The sequence below is a fragment of the Drosophila suzukii genome, chromosome 3 (assembly GCF_043229965.1).
Source record: "Drosophila suzukii chromosome 3, CBGP_Dsuzu_IsoJpt1.0, whole genome shotgun sequence".
Taxonomy (NCBI): domain Eukaryota; kingdom Metazoa; phylum Arthropoda; class Insecta; order Diptera; family Drosophilidae; genus Drosophila; species Drosophila suzukii.
In genome coordinates this window covers 2,834,293-2,856,915 of record NC_092082.1, presented here as the reverse complement: position 1 = coordinate 2,856,915, position 22,623 = coordinate 2,834,293, and the positions used below count along the sequence as shown (strand labels likewise).

Below are 22,623 nucleotides of genomic sequence, written 5' to 3'. Positions count from 1 at the left end.
GAAACCAGGCGACAAGCCACCTTATCTCGAAAAGTAATGAATCACACACAGAAGCAATAAAAGTAATCAGCAATAAGCAGGCATTCTTGCAGCTTGTAGATACATCGGCCAGATACAGATACAGATATAAATACAGATACAGATGCAAACGGAGAAACAGAGGGCAGCAGTTGATTTTAGAAGTTTATGAACAGATCGGGCTACTGCTGTTTTTCTGCCTTTTTATTTTTATTTTCTGCTCTTGTTGTCACTGCTGAGAGGGCATGGACTAATGAACAAGTACAGCAGCAACATCAACAGCACAGCAGCAACATCCAAGGCACGCCAGCAACATCCAGCAACAATGATAATGAAGTAGACAGTGGAGAGCCACAAAAAACTGCAAGTATATCAAATTTACAAAACAATTTACAACAGCATGAGGCGAGGCCTGCAGCTGGAAGATGAGCACGTTCAAGATCTAGACAGAGATCAAATGCTATGGACCAGACATACGAACATAGCCCCTAAACAACAACTTCTGCCAGTTAGAAGCAGTCCGAAACCAACCTTCGCTAGCCTCCTTTTTCCATCTTTATTTATTCTTTTTGTAATTGTTGCTACATTCAGGAAAAATCTGTCAGATATTTTAGGAACTAGCAAAAAAAATTTTGTACCATGAAGTTTTCAGTAAGTCATTTAAATTTTAAAGCACATATTTTTAAAGAATTATTACTTCAAAAAACATTCATAGATTTTAGGATTAAGATACAAAACAAGATTAAGAACAATAAAGTTTTCAATGAATCAAACAAGTTTTAAAGCTCCAAATTTTAGTGGAACATCGTTTTGTTATAATTTTTAAATATTTGTAGAAAATATTTTGAAGAATTTTTTAGGGACTCAAAATCATTAAAATGTAGAAGTATTTAAGATTGAGGTTTTTCCCCAGTGTGGTGCTGCATTTTCTGTTGCTTTTTCAGATGTTGCTGTTGCCACAGCCCACAAGGCAAGTTTAGAAAATTATGGCAAAATGGAAGTTGGCAGCCGCCTCGAAACTGTGAGGGCAGGAGCAGGAGAAAAGCCAAGACTGTCTTTATATTTTTAGCTGCCCTGTTGGAACTGAAACTCCTGGATTCTCGATTCTGAATTCTGGATGCTGGATGCTGCATCCACCAGTGTGCCCTTCATTATTATGCGCATTTTCATTTGCTCCGCTCGTTGGCTTTCTGCGATCGTGGCCTGATAAATTGTGCTAAATTACAGCAGATTTCTTTCTGCTTTGACACACGCTCAGGGACTGCGTCAAAGAGTTGGGCAGACTAATTGCGCATACGCCACCTGGGATGTCTGCCAAACAGCGCATGAATTCGAGTCTCTCGCGTCCATCAGAGCAGAGAAAACAGAAATTCATCTTAATTATTAATAAATTGTACTATAATGGTCGTCAAGTGTCGTGTGGCGGAAAATGAGGGTAGAACTTTGGGGGGAGAGTAGGGAAAATGGGCACTCCCTCCCAGATGATGTATCTTTCTTAAAATACTCCCTGCTTGTTGACCTTGTCCCAGTGTTTTACCATCTATCACACAATAAAAAAAATGTATATGATTTTCTATACTTCTATTTTATTTCTGCTGAAAACTAATGTTCCTTGAGATGCTTTAAGATCAAATTTAGAACAATACACAATAGAATATTTTAAAATGTAAATATATTCTTAATTCAGAAATGTATTTTATATAAAATACAATTCTTTTTCCCAGTGCATCGAACATCCAAGAAAATAGAGACCAAACCGAAACAGTAACAGCTGTAGCAACAATAACAATAACAAACGCGACAGCACTCGAAAACTCATTTTGCCTGAGAGTGGGGAATATAATATGCATTTTGTTTGGTGTGTGGGTCAGAAGATCACTCTGACACGATTTCCTCACAATTTCTCTCTCCCAACAGTTGGGTAGGTTCCCCATATAAACCCATATAGGGAGGCGGAGTCCCAGTAATTAAGTGTGATTACTTGGGGGACTACTTTTGAGGGGCAGGCGCGAAAAGGGCGGGCGAAGACTACCCGCATAATTATGGACCAGAAGTAACCGTTTAATAGAGAGAGTTCACTAAACTCCATGTCTCGCCAAAAGCTAGCAAATGGATCGGCTAATTGACAGTCCAAACGGAATCGGATTTTAAAGCCTGTCTAAAACGAACTGCAAAGTGCCCATGCCCATAAAAAATAAGCCAAAAGCAGGCGAAACTTTTGAATGGGTTAGAGAAAACAAAAACTTGCCAAACTTGCACTTCCCCAAAATAAAAGAGTGAAAAAGTTCGTTTTCACTTGCGCATTTCAAAGTTGGCGCAGTTGCTGCCGGAAAGTATGCAGCATTTGTTGTAAAAAGTACCCTTTTTCGCACTGACTAGGTGGCGTTGTACCTAAAAGTATGCTACATCTGTTGTGTAAAGTACATGTAGTACACGAGACGTATACGTAATGAAAATTTGTCAAGTAAACCCAAAAATTCGGTGATGTTTAAAATTTCAAAGTATTTTTATGAACATTTTGTAATATATGAGAAAAAAAATAAGCAAATTCTACTATCTATAGAAATTATTATAAGAGGTGTTGTAGTATACTGGAAAATTTGTTAAGAAAATCAAGAATATCGATGACTTTGGTACATATTTTTAAATAAATTATAAAATAAATAAATTTTTTTATTCAAAGAGATTGTTATACGATTAAAATACACACTAAGGAACAGAGTATCCTTCAATTTCCATTCATTCTGGGGGAGTCTGATTGGTTTTTTAGGTGTTAAGCGTTCTTATCGAGTATTTCTTGTATAATTTCATCAACCATGAACCAATTTACAGGTATGTGGGCTTAGCAAGTAAATAATGGCCTTCCTAGCGCTATGAGCCATCCCGATTATTCACTATAAAAATATACGCAATTCCAAACAACGCACACCTTATCGCGGAACTCACTCCAATTACGTCACGTGACTCCCCCCGCCTGGGATGTAAGTCACACACATCGGATCCAGATAGCACCCGCATCCCTCCGCGATCGGTATCACTTGCACTTTTCGCATTATTATGTCATTGCCGTCAGGTTTAACGCTCAGTTGGCATTGCACGAACAACGGGCACATTGCAGAAATTGCAGAGAAAAGTGCAACAACGTTAATAAACAAAACGATTAGCAATAAGGAAACCATTTTCACGCAATTGCGATCGAGAGCGAGATCGAGATTGAGATCGGATTCGTTGCGGTCCACGGAAGACCACCGGCATGCGTTGCAGCTTAACCTATCTTTCAGATACCATACACAAACCATATATACCCCGTACCCCATACAAGATTCAAGATACAAGTGCTGGGTACTCACGTTTACGAAGTTTTCGCGGTGTACATCGTCGACTTCGTCGCGCTTCGAGATGCGCTTCTTCCAGTCGTCCTCGCCACTTTTGTGCAGCGCCGCCAAACGCTCCGCAATGGAGCCGGTCTTCGCGATCACCATGGACCGCTGATCGGGGCCCATGACCTGGATAAATGGATAATGGATAGAGGTTGGTTGGGATCAGCTGACACGTGAATCGTTTTAATTGACACTGGGTCAGATACAGTAAGGGGGGTTCTTCATTGAAACTAACCAAAGAGAACTGATAAATGGTTCGATTTGGTATATTACAGCACTTATAACTGTGAATATGTTCTTGAACAATAAGAATTTTGTTAAGAACCCCATTTTAAAGTTAAATTAAATTATTAAAAATTTTAGTACATTCACTCTTGTATTGATTGTGAATATCAAACATAATTACCTTAATAAGCATAGCGACGTATGAAGTATAATTATAAAAAATGTGATATCTTCGAATCAAATATTATTATTATGTTATTAGTTACTAAAACACTATTTAAAAAAAATTTAAGAATTCTTTTGTAAAATTATCAGAACTGCACACATTAATTCAATTTAATCAATAGGTTTATTGTTAGAATAAACACTTTTTGCAAGGACTACTGTTTAGATCATTTTTTAAATGTTTTAAAAAGTATTTCAATGGAATTCCTGAAAACTCTTACCTTTCCACAACACAACTATCTTCTACTATAATGCTATGGTAAGTCATTATATGACTGTGATTTGATTCTTAGGTTTGGGTGGTCAGATTTATATATATAGATGTATAATCCCCACTTACCTCGGTGGATGATCGTTGGACGCCTTGAAGAAACTGTGGCAGAGCGGTTGGATTGGACGAGTCTCCCGAAGCTTCTCCCTGCTCCTGACTGGGATCCTTTTGCTTATCTGGCGATTCCTTGGCGGAGGATGTGCTGCTGCTGCTGGTCTCCTCCTCCTTGGCTACATGACGCAACTTCACGAAGCCGCCGCCGAGGGGAAGGGGTGGTAGCTGGGGGCCAAGGCCGATGGGTGCTGAGATGCCCGAGTGACTTTTGCTTTTCGCAACGAGATTACTGCAACAGAAAAAACACAAACAAACGATAACGCCCGTTAAAAGTGTGCATAAAGTGTGGCAATTAAGGTGCGTATCCATGAGATACAAGATAAAGAGCTTCGAGTGCAGATACGACTGCATTCAGGAGTTACTGAAAACGTGCGTTTTCCTCAATGGACTGCAACAATCCGTTCCCATTTTCCCCCATCTTAATGGGAAACTCGTGACATGGCATTTTCCTGGCCACTAATGAGCGAGGTGAGCTGCCTTATTCGTACGTCCCCCTTCGAATAGAATGCACAGGAAGCGATCGACAGTCGGCCTTTTATTTCTGTTGAGATTTTTTTGCTCTGCTCTGCAGACAGACCAAAAGCAAAGCCAACTTTCTCCTTTAATAGGGGACCATCCATGGCCATTTATTAGGCGCTGGGCAGCGATTTTCCTCATAGATGGCAATGGAATTTTCTTCTGCAAATGGTCGCCGGATTGGTTATTGTTATGGCTGGGCCTCATTTTTATTGGCCGTCAGATGGCTGACGTTAACAAACCGCGGGCGGTTAATGAGACAAGTTGATTGCTCGGCTCGGGGGATTATCCTCCAAACTATCGAGTTCCCAAGCTCCAACTGACATGGAAAAGCTTGTTGGATGGTATTAGGGGAAAATATTGCTGTATTAATCATATAATCCCAATGCAAATTATTCTTGGATTCGTATATAATTAACTTAAAAAAATGATTGCCTATTAAATCAGATTGTAGATTGATTGGTAATACTTAAATGTATATGTATTCCTGGGTTAAATCCATCTTTGCAGCATGAAATTATTATAATTTAAATTGTTTAACAATTTAACAAAATTCTTTGAAATGTCTCGTAACATGTAAAAAATAGAAAAGGTTTTTATGGAGACTATAGTCGATTCCAATGCCTATTCATTCCACGATCAATCTTAGTTTGATGAAAATTGCATAGAATTCAACTCAAATCTTTTGATCTATTGCATAACGTTATTCTCCGCACATTCCACTGATCAAAAGCGGGTCTTTGTCTCAAGCAGTACAAGATTGTATCTGTATCGAATGGAAACCGCCTTATGAATTCGCTGTTGTTTTTTATATTTTTTGAGAGGCACCGTTAAGAACGACTCAAAGATTTTTCATAAACTTCTGGCCAGACACTTATTAGTCACCGGACATGTTTCGGTACATTTTGATTTCTGGACTCTGAGCGCCTTGAGATATATATCTCGCAGCGTGAGTCAAAAATCCGGTGGAAACCCAAAATCCAATGAAATGAGCCCGGCGTTTGTATATGTCACGGGTTATTCGGAACGACAGGCGGCATTAAGAAACCGCTAAGAACTTGTTTGGATTTGGATTTAGCAATGGCCATGCAAAAGGAAAAACGAAGAGCACTCACATTTGGGAAATCACAGCACGTGGTTTTTGTTTTTTTGCAGTCCAAGAGGCACTGGAAAAGCGAATGAAAAGCGGACTGCACGCGAAGAGCGAACAAAGACGAATGAGCAGGCAACCTAGACTGGGTCCCAAGACACTTAGGTATACTGAACACCCATCTGAATCTCAATCCCGCCGAAGCTCATCACCTGCCGACCGAACGACGGCAGGTAAACAAACAGCCAAACTGCTGACAGCTAAATTGCATATTAATTTGGAAAACATTTTTGACAGGCCAACGCTGACCAGGTGCTGGGTTTTCGGACCTCATCTACCTGGGAAATAGGGTGTTTGTCCACAGCTCGCTGATCGCGTTTAAATCTGGTCAAGAGTAGCGTGACAACTACATAAACTGAGTTTTAGCACCTTGAAGTTGAATACAAATAAAACACTCTAGAAATAGGGAATACTAGGGAGTACTACCCATATTGAAAAATGTATTAAGAAATAATAGTGATAATTTAATTTATTTATGGATTTAAAAATATGTTAAAAATAGGAGCTCTGATTTTAGGATATATTTAAAATTAGTATGGGGATTATCAAATACCAAATAATGTAGAATGTGTAAACAATAAAAAATAGATCGAAATATGTATTTTAGAATTACGAAGATGATATATAGAAGGTTGTAAAATATAGAATTATTTTAAGGCCTGTGGTATTCGTTTCCTGTTTAAAAATAGAGTAAAAACTATATGATCCAAGTCTCTCAATAGTTTTTACATAATCTTCGCTTAATCTATACATCTCTAAAATCAAAACTCCAATTGAAACTCAAGCTCGAATTCAATTACCATGCATAACCACATGGAAAATGGCATTGCTAAAGTTCAAAGTTTAGCCACAACTGCTGAGACGTGAAATCAAAGTAAAAGCTTGGCTAATGGAATAATGGCAAAAATTGCAGACACGATGGAGTGAGAGGGGATTATCTTTGACCAGCAGTCGTAGGTCAGAGGGCAGACACGCGAATGGCTCCTCCTGGGCTTGAACTTCTCCGGTTTCCCACTCCCTATTCCCCCACCGATAGCTATAGTTTTAATGCAGTAATTGCCCTTTGGAAAGCGTTTAGCAGGCAATTAGTTTGAGTGCCAAACTCCTGGGTGCGGTCCAATGGCTAGGACACACCCAGAAATATAACAATCTAGCTGAAAACCACTTTCATTCCTCAACACTGACAGCTGAGAGCTCAGTTTCCGCGGAAAAGATACGTTTTCTGCATATAATTAGAAGCCATCCCAAGGATCGTTGATCATCCATCCAGTAACTCACTCGCGTTTTGTAATTGAATTACCAGTGCGGTAATTAACATTTTCTTTTTAGCCAAAAGTGAATGCGAACCGAGACTGAGAGTGATCACGCGATCGGTTTGGCAATGCGGCAGCTGCTTTATGGGGTCTTAATGATATAACAAAATGAATTGTTTTATAAACTATTTGGCGCGGCATAAATAATTGCACGCCATCAAGCCCTGGCTTTATGAGGCCCTCACACGACAGCATCTAGTGATCTCGTCTCTAATGGAGTTGTAAGCTGGCAGATTTGCTCAAGGTGTTGAAAATGTATGCAGAAATACCAAAAAATATCTTATAAATTATGCGAAGAACACTTGCTGCACTCTTGTCATCAAATGCAAAACTCCCCGTTTCTAGAGCGTCTCTGTCATTGTCGCTGTGTCAAGTGCTCGGTCTGAGATATGTATAAGATGTATAAGATACAAAAGCAATAATAAATCAACGGCATTGGCAACGGTTTGAGCGGTTTTGAACAAGGTTACAGTCGCCGCTGAGGCTAAATAAGTAAAAATAATAATATCTCGCAGCTAATAACACTTAAACATGATATATTTTCAACAGAAGCATCAGACTCGATGGCAAACCGCAAATATTATATCAGGCAAAGCCATCAAGCTGGATCGTGTGGCAGCACTCAGAAAAATATATAATTATAAAGAACTTTATAAGATCCTATACTTTAAGATATGGAGCTCAATTTAAATTAAACTTATCTAATTATAATAATTTTCAGCACTATCAAAAAACGAGAATATTTAAGAATCCCTATTCCAAAAATGTATGAGTTAGGGAACCCAAGTAAAGATATAGATACTTTTGATCAACTCATTTTCCGATTAATATTTCCTTAAGCAATCTTACTACCTCTCCTTTTTGCGAGTGCAGCCACATGAAGCTCAGGTGAATTGCCGGTAATGTTTCGCGTCATATAAATCACCAGGTAAGCAGAAATTGACTTATGCAATGAATTATGGCAGAAAGTGAATGCGAATCGCAAAAGTCCCAAGAGCAGCAAATTTTGGCAGCCCAAAGAGTGACGATTACCCACGAAGGCGCCAAGCCAAAACCACAGTTGATGAGAGCAATCCGGACAATGAGCGGAGATCTCTGAGATCTAGGAGATCCGAGATCCGAGATCCCAGAGTTGGCCAGATTCAAGTTCGCTTCGGGTTGACTTTCCCACGCCGCAGTTTACCCGCTTTTGAAGTCGGAGGAAAGGAGCAGTTGAAGGCGGCGGTAATGATGCAAAATTACAACGTCAACATGGGCTTACAGCTCATTCGCTTTTTTCCCCGACTGTTTTGCTCTTTTGTCTGGCCATTCGACATTTCATTAGGCCGACCCCGCGCGAGGTTTAAGCAAAAATAGTTACCAACTCTCGAGGCTTTTGTTCAGCAGTTTTGCCCAGCAGAAAATCTTGCTTAATTGTGCTCTGGGTTAAAAGCTGAAATTTCACCTCAAGTTCAAGGTGTCGCGACTTTTTGGTTGTGACTTTGTGAAATCGAAATTTGGCAATGGCTAACCCTATAACTCAGCAAAAATGTTTTTGTTATTTATGGTATTTATTTCATGTTATCATTTAGGGTAACAACTAGACAAAAGTTCTTCATAACCATACGTTTATGTTTTATTTCAATTAGTCAACTGTATGGTTTTCAAACCCAAAGCTTTCTGGGGTTAAAACTGGCAACATTTGCGTCTGCAACTTTGTTGATGGACTCTTGCAATCAGCTGACTTTTGTTTTTCCACGAGCAGGCGCAGTATTTCAGACACGTGCTGTCGACAAAAGCAACCCTCCAGTGAGTAGCCCCTCGCCAGCACCCCAAACCCACCCGAAACCCATCCCATTGAGGGATCCCCAGACATGTTATTCTTTCGGCTCTTCGGTTTGCCGGTTGCCGGGGTAACACCGAAAATGCGTCAAAACAAAACCCGGCTCTTTGTTTGGTGTCAATGGCCATGGTTATGGATGGGGTGTTGAATCAGGGGAAGATTGGGTGGTTTTTGGGAGTTTGGGAGCCATCGGCAAATGGCAGTTGAGTGACTCCGTGTTTTGACTGCAGCGGAAGCAGGAAACATGCGTTTTTTGGGCAGGGCAAACAAAGGAGTTTAGTCGTATCCCCACTTAAAAGCTGGTTAAGATCTGCCAGACTCGGATGCAGCTATATATCGTATGAAAGGCGGGGTATACCTTCTGCATTTGCCATGGGGTTGTAGTACTACGTGCCTGTCACGGTTTTCCCCCCTTGACTAGCAGATGGGCGTGCACTTATTGATTGAGTTTTCCTATATCTTCGCCCCAACTCCTGGACCCGCATAATTACCTCTATTACTCCACCATGAAATTCTTCCGCTTTCTGCTTCAGTTTCCCTGGGAATAACGTGAGTCAACGCTTTTTAGCTGGTCTACAATTTGGCCGACTGTCTTACCGGCGTTTGCTTTTCTTTCTGCTTATATCTGGTATCTTCTATGGTGGAGATATATATATATTAACGATGTGACGCTCCCATTTACCGTTCTGCTGGCGTCAGAGGAACAGCGTCATCGTCATGGAAAAGGTAAACTTCTTTCGGGGATTCGACGTTTTGATAACTTGTTTTGGTTTCTGGCCAGGCCCACGACTGTCATGTCGGCGGAACATGTGCGGATGTCATCCGAGTGCCTTAATTGACCGCCAAGTGAATGTACTTGCTACGACTGTCTCCGGTGTGTTGTCGCGTTGTTTAGTTGTCCCCGCCCATGCCCATCTTCTATACCCATAAGACCCGTACCCCCATCCGGGGTCTTCTACTTCAACTCCAATGAACTCTGCCGCCAAGTTCAACGAGTTAACCGGGAACAACGGCAGCCAGAACTACGAACAGCAATCGCAGTCCATTCAACTGGGGACCTAGTACACTCAGAAAAAAATTACTTCTGGAAATCTCTAAGTTTAATTTAGTTTATCTAATGTTTTTGATGAACTCAGGCATAGTTATGACAGTTAATTGTAAAAGGTTGAATATGAAAAGATTTTCCTAATTGTAGAAGCCTGATATTATGATATTAGAAGATATGATATTAGATTTAAAATGGAAATACTTTAAATATATAGAACTGTATCACATAAAACAGATAACAAAAAATTATTAATTGTTTAGAAAATATTTGTATGCTTTATCAACCCTTTTTCTTCAAACCAGTTATTAAAGATCAAAGTTTTTGTTTCTTACTTAAAAAAAAATTTTTTTTAGGATTCTTTTTCGAGAATTTTGAACTACATTTCAGAAACTCTTTTTCTTTATCCTTTTTATACCCGTTACTCGTAGAGTAAAAGGGTATACTAGATTCGTCGGAAAGTATGTAACAGGCAGAAGGAAGCGTTTCCGACCCCACAAAGTATATATATTCTTGATCAGGATCACTAGCCGAGTCGATCTAGCCATGTCCGTCTGTCCGTCTGTCCGTCTGTCCGTCTGTCTGTCCGGATGAACGCTGAGATCTCGGAAACTATGAGAGCTAGGCTATTGAGATTTGGCGAGCAGATTCCTGAGCTTCTTACGCAGCGCAAGTTTGTTTCAGTACAGTGCCACGCCCACTCTAACGCCCACAAACCGCCCAAAACTGTGGCTCCTACAGTTTTAGTGCTAGAGTAAAAATTTTAACTGAAATGTATTGTTCTTATCAATACCTATCGATTGACCCAAAAAAAAGTTTGCCACGCCCACTTTTACGCCCACAAACCGCGAAAACCTGTGACGCCCACAATTTTCATGCTAGATAAAAAATTTTAACTGAAATGTATTGGTCTCGTCAATACCTATCGATTGATCCAAAAAAAATTTGCCACACCCACTCTAACGCCCATAACGCTTAAATCTGTATACCGCCGGTAGGTGGCGCATTTTAATCTCGCTTTGCTGCTTGCATATCTCCATTTAGCTGAGTAACGGGTATCTGATAGTCGAGGTACTCGACTATAGCGTTCTTCCTTGTTTTTATTTGTATTATTAGTCCCAGTATTTTTCCCAGTGTAGTCTCGAGGTCTGGTCTCGTGTCTTGTCGCCTCGCTCCGATTGTCACAGCTGTTTTTTCTGGCGGGGCAGGTGATGAGATGGAGGAACTGGAGGGCTTGGACTGGTGGCTTGACAAGTGTCTTGTTCTGCTCATTGGAAGATGCTACCGTTTCCTGGGTTTCCTCCATGTTCCCTCCTCCGAAGTCGCGAATTTGCTATTTTTGAGGGGGTTGGTCTGACGCATAAATTTACCTCTTAATTGCTAGACGTTGTTGCAGTTTGAGCCTATAGCTCGATTGATGAGTTGATACACTAACAAATTCCACATGTCATTTGGAAGTAATTGCTTTTAATTTAAAAGCTTGTTAATTGTTGCTGGTTTACGAAGCACGAGTAAACAAATTCTAAAACCGACCCGCATTTTAATAAGGCAACCTAAATGTGCATATACAGTAATCAAACGAAAAGTAAATAATTTTTATAATAGGTTTTTAATTGCATAGTCGGTAATTATTTTAATAACAATGATAAAATCTAGAATTGTATGACTCACTTGAAGGTAAGATTAAAAATCTAAGGGCCTGTCAAATCTTTACTACGAAGATCTTATTTATTTCCCTCCATGGATCGTCCACTGTATTCACATATATTTAACACATTCAATATCAGCACTTGCTTGCTCGGCATGGTCACTTCGACTATCTGGCAGAACGAAAAGCTCGCCATATATCGCTTTGAATGCGAAACGCACGCCCCGAGTTGCAACACTCGAACTCATAATCAAAATAAGACTCATATGTTTCAACCAAAACCAGTTCCCCGGAGAGGAATTAACTGAGAGCGAGAGAATTTAATTCTACAGACAATATATAGTTTTGAAATCCGCAATATCGCTTGGCTGGTCAAGCGGCCGGTTATCATCGCTCGTCCCAAACAGTTGATCTACAAAAGCGGCGGTGTCAACAACGCAAAAAAGTGAAACCAAATAAAATAAAAGCATCCAACTCTGATCCCCGGTTTTAATCGCCGCCGAAAGGTCGCAACAAAGTAGTAGTGCAAAATGTGGCTGACCCTGATCACTGGCGCACTGATCTTGCTCCTGACCTGGGACTTTGGACGCAAAAGGCAGCGAGTTGCTGCCTTCGAAAAATCCCAGATCCCAGGACCTATTTCGATCCCAATCCTAGGATGTGGTCTCCAGGCCTTGCACTTGGGAGCGGAGAGTGAGTCCTAGAATGTCTTTTTAGAAGGACATGTTTTTGGAATTGAAATATTTTTAATATTCGTCAATACCGCGTATTATAGATTAAAAGAATACGTTTTTATCATACTATTATCAAATCAATGAAGATTATAAAAACAAATTGCCTCTGACTAAAAAAATCAGTTGATTTCATAATCTTTATTAAACATATGTGAAATCTTTGGCATTTGGGGGTTCCATAAACTAAAAGATTTTTTCTTATCAACAGTATTATCCCAGAATAATGTAGATTACAACAACAGGTTGTCATATCGACCATAACATAATTCTTAATACTAATATTAAATGATAACCAAAATATTCCTTACAGATATTATCTCCTGGGTGGGCGAACAGTTCGACAACTATGGCAAGACGTTTCGCTTTTGGATCTTAGGCGAATCCCTGATCTACACAAAGGATCTAAAGTACTTCGAGACCATCTTGGCCAGTACCACCCTCCTGGAAAAGGGTCAGCTCTACCAATTTCTGCGACCCTTCCTAAACGATGGTCTACTTGTTAGCACGGGTAAAAAGTGGCATGCCAGGAGAAAGATTTTCACCCATGCCTTCCACTTCAAAGTTCTCGAGCACTATGTGGAGATAATGGATCGGAATAGTGGGGTCATGGTGGAGAATCTAAGAAAGTGTGCCGATGGTAAAACAGCGGTGGACATGCTTAAGTATGTTTCCCTGGCGGCTCTTGATGTGATAACAGGTTAGTAGGGGGTTTTGGCTTAGTTAAGATATATTACAAGGTAATTAAAACAAAGAAGATTCATGGCTGGTCTTATATATTCTAAGAATTGCCTTTGTGTTTCTTACTTATTTTAATTTATATAACACATTTATATATATACTGCCATAAACAAAAACGTGCTTGCTACTTTAAAAAGAAAAATGTTTTTCCCCTGTGAATATATTTAAAACGTAATAAACGGTATTGAAAAGACAACATTACTTAATTTACCTAGACGAATTCTGGGTCCCATTTGTAAAAAGTTATTATTAAATTATTATTGTAAACTCTTATGTTGAGTATTGATTTATTGAACCTTTTTGCAGAGGCCGCCATGGGAGTCCAGGTGAATGCCCAGAACGACCCCGATTTTCCCTACATAAAGGCGCTGAAGAGGTGGGCTTTTAACGTTATTGTAATAAACACTATTCTAACACTTTCGTTCCCCTTTCTGCAGTGTGGTCTATATCCAACCGGATCGCATGTTTAAGTTCTCGCAGCGCTACGACTGGATGTTCCCGCTGGCAGCCCCCTTTTTGCACCGCCGACTTCTGAGCGATATACGCGTCATGCACGACTTCACCGACAAGGTCATCCGCGAGCGGCGAGAAACCGTGGAGCGGGCGAAGGCCGACGGCACCTACAGACCGCTGAGTGGGTGCAGTGAATCACCAGGAAGCTATAAATCCCCGCTGACTTTTACCTAATCCGTTGCAGGTCTGGGCGATGAAGAAATCGGTCGGAAATCGCAAATGGCTCTGCTGGACATCCTCCTCCAGTCGACCATTAACGACAAACCACTAACCGATGCCGATATTCGCGAGGAGGTGGATACTTTCATGTTCGAGGGCGATGACACCACCAGCAGTGGTGTTTCCCATGCGCTATATGCCATAGCCAGACATCCCAACGTTCAGGAGCGCATCTACGAGGAGTTGCAGCAGGTTCTGGGAGAAGATCCCCACGCTCCAGTGACGCAATCCCAGCTGCAGGATCTTAAGTACCTGGATTGTGTTATCAAGGAGACCATACGGATGTATCCCCCAGTTCCTGCAATTGGCAGACACACCCACAAGGAGCTGAAGATTGGAAACAAGATCATTCCGCCCAATACAAGTATTTACCTAGTTCTATACTTCGCCCATCGGGATCCGGATTATTTCCCGGATCCCCTAAGTTTCAAGCCAGAAAGATTTTTGGGTGGCGAAGAGGAAAGCCACGAGAACTTCGCCTATGTGCCCTTCAGTGCTGGGCCCAAGAACTGCATAGGTCAGAAGTTTGCTGTTCTGGAAATGAAGTCCCTGATCAGCAAGGTCCTGAGATTCTACGAACTGCTGCCCCTTGGAGAGGAGCTCAAACCCATGATGAACTTTATCCTGCGCTCAGCTTCGGGCATAAATGTGGGTCTTAGACCCAGAAAGTCGTAATACTTAACACTCATGCAGCAGTTCAGGGTTTCGGTTAAAGGTAACTGGGATATTCGTGATATATAGTACGTAAGACTCTATTATCTAATCGTTGAGTACTTAAAAACTTGTTTTTTTTTTATTAAAATAAATACTTTTTTATTTAAAATTAATAGTTGACAATCTTCTGGGATTATAAAGAATTTGTTCAGTGACTACCAGGCACAATAAATAAAAACTTAGTTACTCCAGGGGTGAAAACCTGTTGAGCGTTTATAAATAAACCGCTTACTCATTCGCCTTCTATTACAACCCCTTCAACGCAATGCGACTCACAGGGCTTAGCCACAAACAGTGTCTCAATATTTGCGGTGATTATAAAATTAGGCCCCCAAACAAAAGGTATTTGAACAGCGGATGAGCGTGGCGCACTATAAAGAATCCCGAGCTTATCAACGTAAAATACTGTATTTACCTTGGGCCAATATTAACTGGCTACTTAGGAGGCGTTCACACCGTGGAAATCTATTCCCCGAGACTTTGACAACCTCTCGAGTGTCATATAGAAAATGAAACATACATAGTTGTAAATTAAGAAGGTACGCATTTCTCTAAAGCTGTAAATATTCCGCGATCCCAATTCAATTAAGCTTAGACAAGTCTGGTGTTTATCTATGGTTTATCATTAACCAAAAGATAATGCGCTAAGGCAATAGAAAAGTTTTGCAAAAACAGATAAGAGCATCGCGAAAGGAAACCACATAACAGGCTTATCATCTCCACTGTCAGTCGCATCGGGATGGCACATATAAAAGAGACCTTCTCTAGAGGCAGTGCGTCAAAAGAGCTTCTGTCTCCGGTTCTGATATACCTTATATCTGGAGTATCTGCAATGTCGTCTGTGAAAGTGCTAGCCTTTTTGGCAGTGATCGGTTTGGTGGCTCTGTCCCCCGTGGAGGGAATCAGCAGGCCCCTGCCTCCCTACGTGGGTCTGCCCACCCAGGATGGCCTCACCCGGCTGTTCCTCAACTCGCGGGTCACGCATCGCGACCCCTTCGCCTCGGTGGCCTGTTTCGGCGGCTATATCGGTGAATCCAACCTGATCGCGGAACTGTACAGTGCCAACTTCACCGGTTGCGCCAAGGCGTCGGCGAACTCGAGGAAGGGCATCGATACCGATTTCCTTGCCACTCGCAGGACCATCCTCCTCTCCTCCGAGAGGGTGTGCCAGGAGCTCAGGGTTTGCAATGGGATCAACGGAACCCTCGACTCCTTCAACTGTCACGCGCGTGTGGTGAGTTGACTCCAGAATCTAGATCTCACTAGGGATCTTTCACAGTAAGATCTTACTAAAAATTGTTTAAAGTGTAATCTGTGTAATCTATGTATATTTAAATATCCAGTAGATCCTACAAAAACACATATAAACTCTGTTCAATTTTGTATAATATTGGTTAGGTATACCAAATCTAATACTCTTTCAAAGATTTCTCTAAAATCATGAACTCCCCTGAAAAATGATATCGTTTTCTTTCACATTTATAATATTTTTTTAAGATTTTTCGATTTTCAAAAATGATTTTAAATGGTCTTTACAACTCTTTGTATTCCAGGGCTCCAACAACACCGTCTCCACGTACAGCATCTCGGGCAATGCCTCCGAGTCTGCCAGCTTATTGGAGGAGCGCTACCGAGTGGTGGATCTGCAGTACGAACAGTGCTGCCGCAAGGCGGAGCGCCATTACGTGGAGTCCACTGCCAAGAACTACAACCACCTGCAGGCCTGTTTGGATGGCCGGGTCAAGCCGAAGCCCATGCCCAAGCCCACAACCACGACGTCCACGACGACCACCACCACCACAACCACGGAGGCACCCACTGAGCCACCAACCACCACAGAGACCCCTTTAAACCTCGACGATCAGTTCAAGCAGCTTTTGAATTTGTTAAACTAATGCCCACTAAAGTGTACAACTTTCTCAAGAAGAAGCTAAGTAATTAAAGAAAGGGCAGTCCCAAGGCAAACAAGCACAATCCTTGGGCAAACACAAGCTCAACTCGAAATTCAACCCTCTGGCAAATAAATTAACCCTACAAAAAGGGGTTGAAGGATTGAATTTCGCAAATGGCAAAAAAAGGAGGAACTAGCAAAATATTTAGACAGGAAAAAGAAGGAAGTTCTGGCAATTTGTTTGTGTCTGTTGGAGGGGTTTAAAATTTTTAACCTTTAAGGAAGGGAAGCATATTGTATATTGACTAGAAACTCTTAAAACATCTCTCGCTCTTTCTTAGATGACCATAACCTAGGATTATGATTAATGGTCTCGAAAAGAAAGAGATTTTTAAAACCAGCTCGAGGCTCTTCCGTTTTCGACACCTCAAGACGGAAACACTTTTGATTAATGACACCGCATAAAGAAATTATTTAAGCCAATAATGAGCAATATGCAATATAATTCAACAAGATCTTGAGATGGAAAAGATAGACAAGCCAGAAATTATTGTGCCATTTATGGCAATGAAAATCAAAGTGGAAGAGCACAGACCTGACCAAACTGGAGAATGGCTATAAGCCATTGAAGCTGGCCGCTCATGGGTGCCAATCCCCAAGCCCCTGCCCCTTTTTTTACCAATCAAAAGAACACGTTTGGCTTTTATGGCTTTCGGGTTTTTGTTTTTTCAGTTTTTGTTGCTTCTTTCCCTTTTAAGTCGATGGCCAAGTCGGCTTTTCTCTGTGAATGCCTCCGCCTTCTAGGGTCTGAAGAAAAAAGAACAAGATTCGAGGGAAAACAAAGACATGGCCATAGAAGAAACACCTGTTGGCCGCAGAGCAAGTGGCTCATTTATTAGCACAATTGGCGTGGCATTCGACGCTAGTTTTTTTTATGGACCGACCAGAACCGAGGAGTATGAGCAGTATGCCACTTATGTGTAATTCCCGGAATGCGATTACGTCAATCTGGATGCGTTTTATTGCAGACTTAGAGGGGAGTGGCCATTTTTAATTTATTTTTGCTGCAAAACTAATTAAAATGCAACTTGTAGTTGGGTGTTTACGACGTGGGCTCTAATAATTGCCGGTGGAAATCTTAAGGAATGTGAAGGGGAGTGTTGATTATGCTGGTGATAAAGATTGTTATTTATAAGCAGTAAATTTACACAGCCATGGCGAGTTTCTTCAATTTGTCATCCCCCGTTTTTAGTTAATTAATTTTTGCACTCCATAAAAAACCTAATTGATTTGACCAAAACACCAGGTCATTACTCAACTCCTGAAGTTCTCCGCACTGGCTTTCATCTGATATCGCTGATGTTGAAATGTGAGGAATTAATCACCTACTCATGGAAGCTACAGAACTCCATTCCTAACCCACATTGACGGCACAATTTACGCGCTTCATTGAGTCCCAGCTGAGACTCTGGGTCTAACCCACTCAGGCATGGCAAAAAAACTGAAAAAATAAATAAACAAAAATCTGAGGCTTGTCAACGTTATGCATAACCAATCGAAACGAGTTTTCCTCGGCCGAAAACGTGAACTTTTCATTTTCATTGGGGCATTGGGGAGACAGAAAATTGGGGGAAATGTGTTAATGCAACGTGAGAGAGTGCAGCTAGTGAAAAATGCTCAATAAATATTTGCAAATGTTTTGCATAAATAAATGAAAATTGCTTATGCCAAAACGAAGCAGGCTGACAGCCTGGCCAATTAAGGCAAAAGTTGCAAGTGCGATGGCGGCATCGTTGTCGCCAAAAACAAAAGTTAAGAAAAAATGTTGCAGTCGGTAAATGAGGTAACGAATAAATAACATCCTGTAAAAATGATGATTAATAAAAATGATTTTGTGTGGAGAAAAGAAAACACATTTTTAGAAATGTAAGTGATTAATTTACATAGTTTTCAAAAGGTTTTAATTTAAGATACATTTTACAATACAATTTTAAAGACCACTAATCAAAATTATAGATTTTTCTTTTTAGTTATTGTTATACAGATTTTTATAGCTTTTCAAGGTGTCTTAGGTATCAAGCATCATATGGAAAGATATTTTTTTTTTACACCCTGAAAGCACACCAATTGATCCTGCTCATTAACTAGATATACCCTGGCTAACCATACATTTATAGGGTATTTAACCAACTGTACGTAAAACTAGTTTGCCTGGAGCTGAAAATATAAAAAAACCAACAACTGAAAGCGCAGAAAAGGAAATCGTCGCCCGTCGTCATCGAAGTTGTTGGTGTTTTTTGCCTTTTAAGGCTTTTGGCGTGTTGCGCATGCGCCGTGTACGCTATCAATTTCAGCGCAACTGTATGGGTGTGTAAGTATGTAAGTATCTATGTGTCGGTGTATTCGGGTCATTCGCATTTTCACATTTTAAGGCGTATGTTGTTTTTGGTTTTGCATGTTGATTTTCTTAAGATTTCTGACTTGCAGCCTGCCAGCAGCCTGCACTTGCTGCCTTCGGCTGTGGCAAGTTGCAACTTTTACTGTCAGTGAACACAGAGGAACTCCGCCACGCCCCCTCACCCGATCCCGCCACGCCCTGTCTCCTTCTTGGCCAAGTTTGTGGTGCCGCCTGTTAATGGGTAATGGCATGTTGTTGCTGCCCCGATGAAGCGATTTTTACTTTGTTTGTTACTTAATTGCGCCAAAGTCATTAATAATCGATTATCAGTATATGGCGAGAGGATGCTGATGACGATGGCAGATGAAGGCTGGAAACTGGGAGTCTCAAGTCACAGGAAATTGGGGAAGGAAGTTGTACGAGTTTCCTTTGGGTTAAAAGAGAGAGTGAGTCATTTAGGAGATTACCTGCCATTGAAATACTTATGCGATCTATCATCGTTAGGTCAATAAAAATCTGATCTGATCACTGAAGAAAATCAGTGGTTAGGGCATTAGACTAAATAGTTAATTATGAAACTTCAAAAACTTATCTGAAACTTTCTTAAAACTCTAATCTAGGTCCATTAAATTCGGAAAGATTTGTTTATCCTAAAAAATTATTCAAAACTCTTTCAAATACCTTTAAAAATAGAATTTACAGCTTTTAAGTTGTTATAAACTTAAAAAATTCCAATAATCAACTATTTAAAACTCCTAAATAAATCTTTAAAAATATTTCCGCTATTGACTTTTATAATCCTCACTAAATCGACATTTTGATGTGATTTGATTTATGGAAGTCCGCCAGTTAATGTCAGCTGTCTCGCTTTTCGCGTAGAAGCCTAAGCACCGAGCAACAGGTGTCTAATTGATTGACTGACAAGCGACAGTCGACAGCCAAGATGGGATGATTGGGGGTCTGGGAGTTGGATGGAAGTTGGCCGGGAGCTGCAGCTCCAGATGGAGTTGGAGATGGAAATGGCAATGCACTGACAGCCAGGGCCAAACAATGCAATTCAATATATCAAAGGAAAACAGCTCATTGTTTGTCACTCTGTCGCCCAGAAATCGATACTATGCGATAGCAAGTGGCAGAATGGCAGGGAAATGTTGGCCTGAATACTTTGTATATGCCAAGGAAGCTGCCCAAGCAAAGGAAATTGAATAACCAGGCACACGAAGATGCACAGCCGAACCGAGGACTGAAATAATAAATGCCCAATGATGATATCTATGACAGGGCAGACAGACAAAGGAGCCAAGCCAGCAGGCCCGGCACAAAGAGCTGCTTTCAGCTGCTGGAAGATGGAGTCTGGAGTTTGGAGCAGGAGATCGAGGGCAGTGGGGAAGATGCATCTCCACTTTGCATTCCCTGGAAGCTGCACACACAGAAAAATATTAATCAGATTAACTGATATTTAATCACCAATATATCTAATTTTCTACATAAATTTGAGCCGAAGATGCTATTTGTTTAGGTATCTAGAGATATATATTTTCAATTTATAATTTTATGGATCATTGCTTTCTAATTTTTAAAGGTACAATATTTCTCCAAGTATGAGGACCAGCTGCAGCTGCAGATTTATGAGCGCTTGTCAGACAACAAAAGTAGCGAATACGAGTCCAAGTTGCAGGCCAGAACTTTGTCCGAAATGAGTTCATTGTACGAGGACGCGAAGGAGGTGGTTAAACCAAGATCTCCTGGGTTCTCCTCCCCTCCAAAAAAAGGGCCTCCATGAATGCCCCAGCTAATGAGTTGTCAACTGGCCTGATGAGTTTTATTTGCCAGCCAGACAGTGCAGACAAACATGGCATGCAAATAGTAAAAAATTAAAGAGCCATGGGGATTTGCATATTATCCTGTCGGGGGGTTTTGTGTTTGGTTTGTTGACTTCGCGAGTGTCAAAGTCAATGTCAGACAAACAGAAAAACTCTGTCTGGAACTGGTGAAGTGACAGTTTAAGTGCATCTAATACAGCTCCTGCCCCCTGAAAAATATGCGGCCGCAAAACGGCGACTCACGTTTCCGCTTCTGGCCATAAAAAACCGTCTAGATTTATGGCTTAAGCCAGTGGCGACCAAGCATAAAAGGATACGGATGCGTTGGCCAAAAATGACTCATAAAATGTGTAGTAACTGACTAGAACTGATAGTTACCTCCATGATTTTCTAGCCATAAGCTGCTATTACATATTGAATCTTAAAACCCCAGATGAGTAATAAAGCGTTGATCTTAACATCAAATATCGAAAGCAATAAACATTAAAAGGCTATTAATCAGCGTAATTAAATATTAATAGAATTCCTATTCTCAATTCTCCACCAGAAACTGTTAAGATCCACAGCTCTTCAAAGCATATCTATCGCCTCTAACATCTGGCAATTAGTTCTCATTAAAATCATATCAAGTCAGCCATATCCACTAAGCCAATTTTCAAATTTCATCATTTCCTGCCAATGGTTTTTCTAGTTTGCTTTTTGTTTTTGTCTTGTATTTTTTAACTAATTCGATTCCAATTGCGAAAACTTCAAGTTTTGAGAGCACATATGTGTAGAAGGGGAGCCCATAGCCATAAATTAGTTAGAGTTAAAACTGTGGGGGCATTTATGGGATATTTAATGGGCCGCGAGTGTGGGAGATGAATTACATAATGCAACTCAATCAAGGGTTTATCTCCCCACTAAGTCCAATTAAACGATAGTTGGTCAATCAACGCCACAGGCCAATTTGCCCCTAAAAAACACTTGCCCCGACAAATTGAGGAAGCGGAGCATTTGAAACTGCCAGTAACAGTAACCGCCAGCAGTAGATACATTTTCCGATACAAAAGATACAAAGATATGAGATACAGATACAAGGCAACAGCTGTGCAAACGGTAACCAAAAAGTTAGAAAGAGAGGCAGCTAAGCAAACAGTGTAGTACATATAAACCGAAAAGGAGTCAATGTACCAGAGCCAAAAGATTGTGTAATATTTTAGACAACTTTGGGAAGGCAAACGAGATTGCATCGGGAATCACTTGCAGGACCTGGACTCATAAAACTTCGCCAGACTTCCCACCGAACAACTTTATTCAACGATGCTGCACAGATTTTTTCCAATAAAAATAATATTTATAGCCGCGCGGCGGGACCAGAACAAACCGAAGCGAAAACATAATTAATGGATCAGTGCCTTGGAATTATGTGAGTTTAATGGTTGTGTAATCTGGAAATGCATTTCTCAGCACGCAGCTTAGCATCAAATAACATGCCTCTAAATGGAAATGTTTCCCCACTTCATTGGGGACGGGGATATCGGTTGGGAATGGGTATATGGTATATGGCATATAGCTATGGGATCGGATCAGCCACAAAGCTTTCCGTTTGATAATGCATCATTCGATCACGCGGCGATGGCGGTGGCGGCATTTTTCAATTAATGCCAGCCGATCTAAAACCAAACCGAGCTGCCTTATGCACTCAGACAAATGGGTTTCAAGCATAAATTTCTATAAATACATAGATCGATTTCTTAGAAACAAACATTTTGTTTAATATAAATGTGTTTCTCAACGGATGTTGGTTCTTTCTTATCTTTATCTCCACCAAATTCCTTACTATTTATTCATCAATAAAAAAAACTCATGGTCTTTAGAGATTTA

The 22,623-nt window shown here is 40.7% G+C and overlaps 3 protein-coding genes across 11 annotated transcripts in view; 2 read left to right on the top strand and 1 right to left on the bottom strand.

The window, feature by feature from the left end:
• The window catches only part of Svil (Supervillin), a 124,698-nt gene that overhangs the window by 11,978 nt on the left and 90,097 nt on the right, over window positions 1-22,623 (bottom strand). For all 9 annotated transcript variants that reach the window (XM_036814886.3, XM_036814885.3, XM_036814889.3 and 6 more), the window contains 2 exons: window positions 4,189-4,462; window positions 3,369-3,524 (listed from right to left, as the gene is read on the bottom strand). In XM_036814886.3, the coding sequence (XP_036670781.2) occupies window positions 3,369-3,524; window positions 4,189-4,462 (430 nt within the window). The remainder of the gene's footprint in view (window positions 1-3,368; window positions 3,525-4,188; window positions 4,463-22,623) is intronic.
• On the top strand, window positions 12,118-14,758 carry Cyp4d20 (Cytochrome P450 4d20). Its single transcript, XM_036814910.3, has 5 exons — window positions 12,118-12,420; window positions 12,772-13,158; window positions 13,506-13,575; window positions 13,637-13,833; window positions 13,897-14,758. The coding sequence occupies exons 1-5, from the start codon at window positions 12,258-12,260 to the stop codon at window positions 14,604-14,606; spliced, it is 1,527 nt and encodes a 508-aa protein (XP_036670805.2). The 5' UTR covers window positions 12,118-12,257; the 3' UTR covers window positions 14,607-14,758.
• LOC108012456 (uncharacterized) lies at window positions 15,419-16,613 on the top strand. The gene is made up of 2 exons (XM_017077843.4): window positions 15,419-15,879; window positions 16,199-16,613. Exons 1-2 carry the CDS (start codon window positions 15,478-15,480, stop codon window positions 16,538-16,540), a joined length of 744 nt encoding a protein of 247 aa, XP_016933332.3. The 5' UTR covers window positions 15,419-15,477; the 3' UTR covers window positions 16,541-16,613.

Excerpts from the sequence above, each read along its gene's own strand:
- Cyp4d20 (XM_036814910.3), top strand. The coding sequence starts at position 12,258 with ATGTGGCTGACCCTGATCACTGGCGCACTGATCTTGCTCCTGACCTGG. Across the intron at positions 12,421-12,771 it reads CTTGCACTTGGGAGCGGAGA|ATATTATCTCCTGGGTGGGC; the intron begins GTGAGTCCTAGA and ends TATTCCTTACAG. Across the intron at positions 13,576-13,636 it reads TACATAAAGGCGCTGAAGAG|TGTGGTCTATATCCAACCGG; the intron begins GTGGGCTTTTAA and ends CCCTTTCTGCAG.
- LOC108012456 (XM_017077843.4), top strand. The coding sequence starts at position 15,478 with ATGTCGTCTGTGAAAGTGCTAGCCTTTTTGGCAGTGATCGGTTTGGTG. Across the intron at positions 15,880-16,198 it reads TCAACTGTCACGCGCGTGTG|GGCTCCAACAACACCGTCTC; the intron begins GTGAGTTGACTC and ends TTTGTATTCCAG.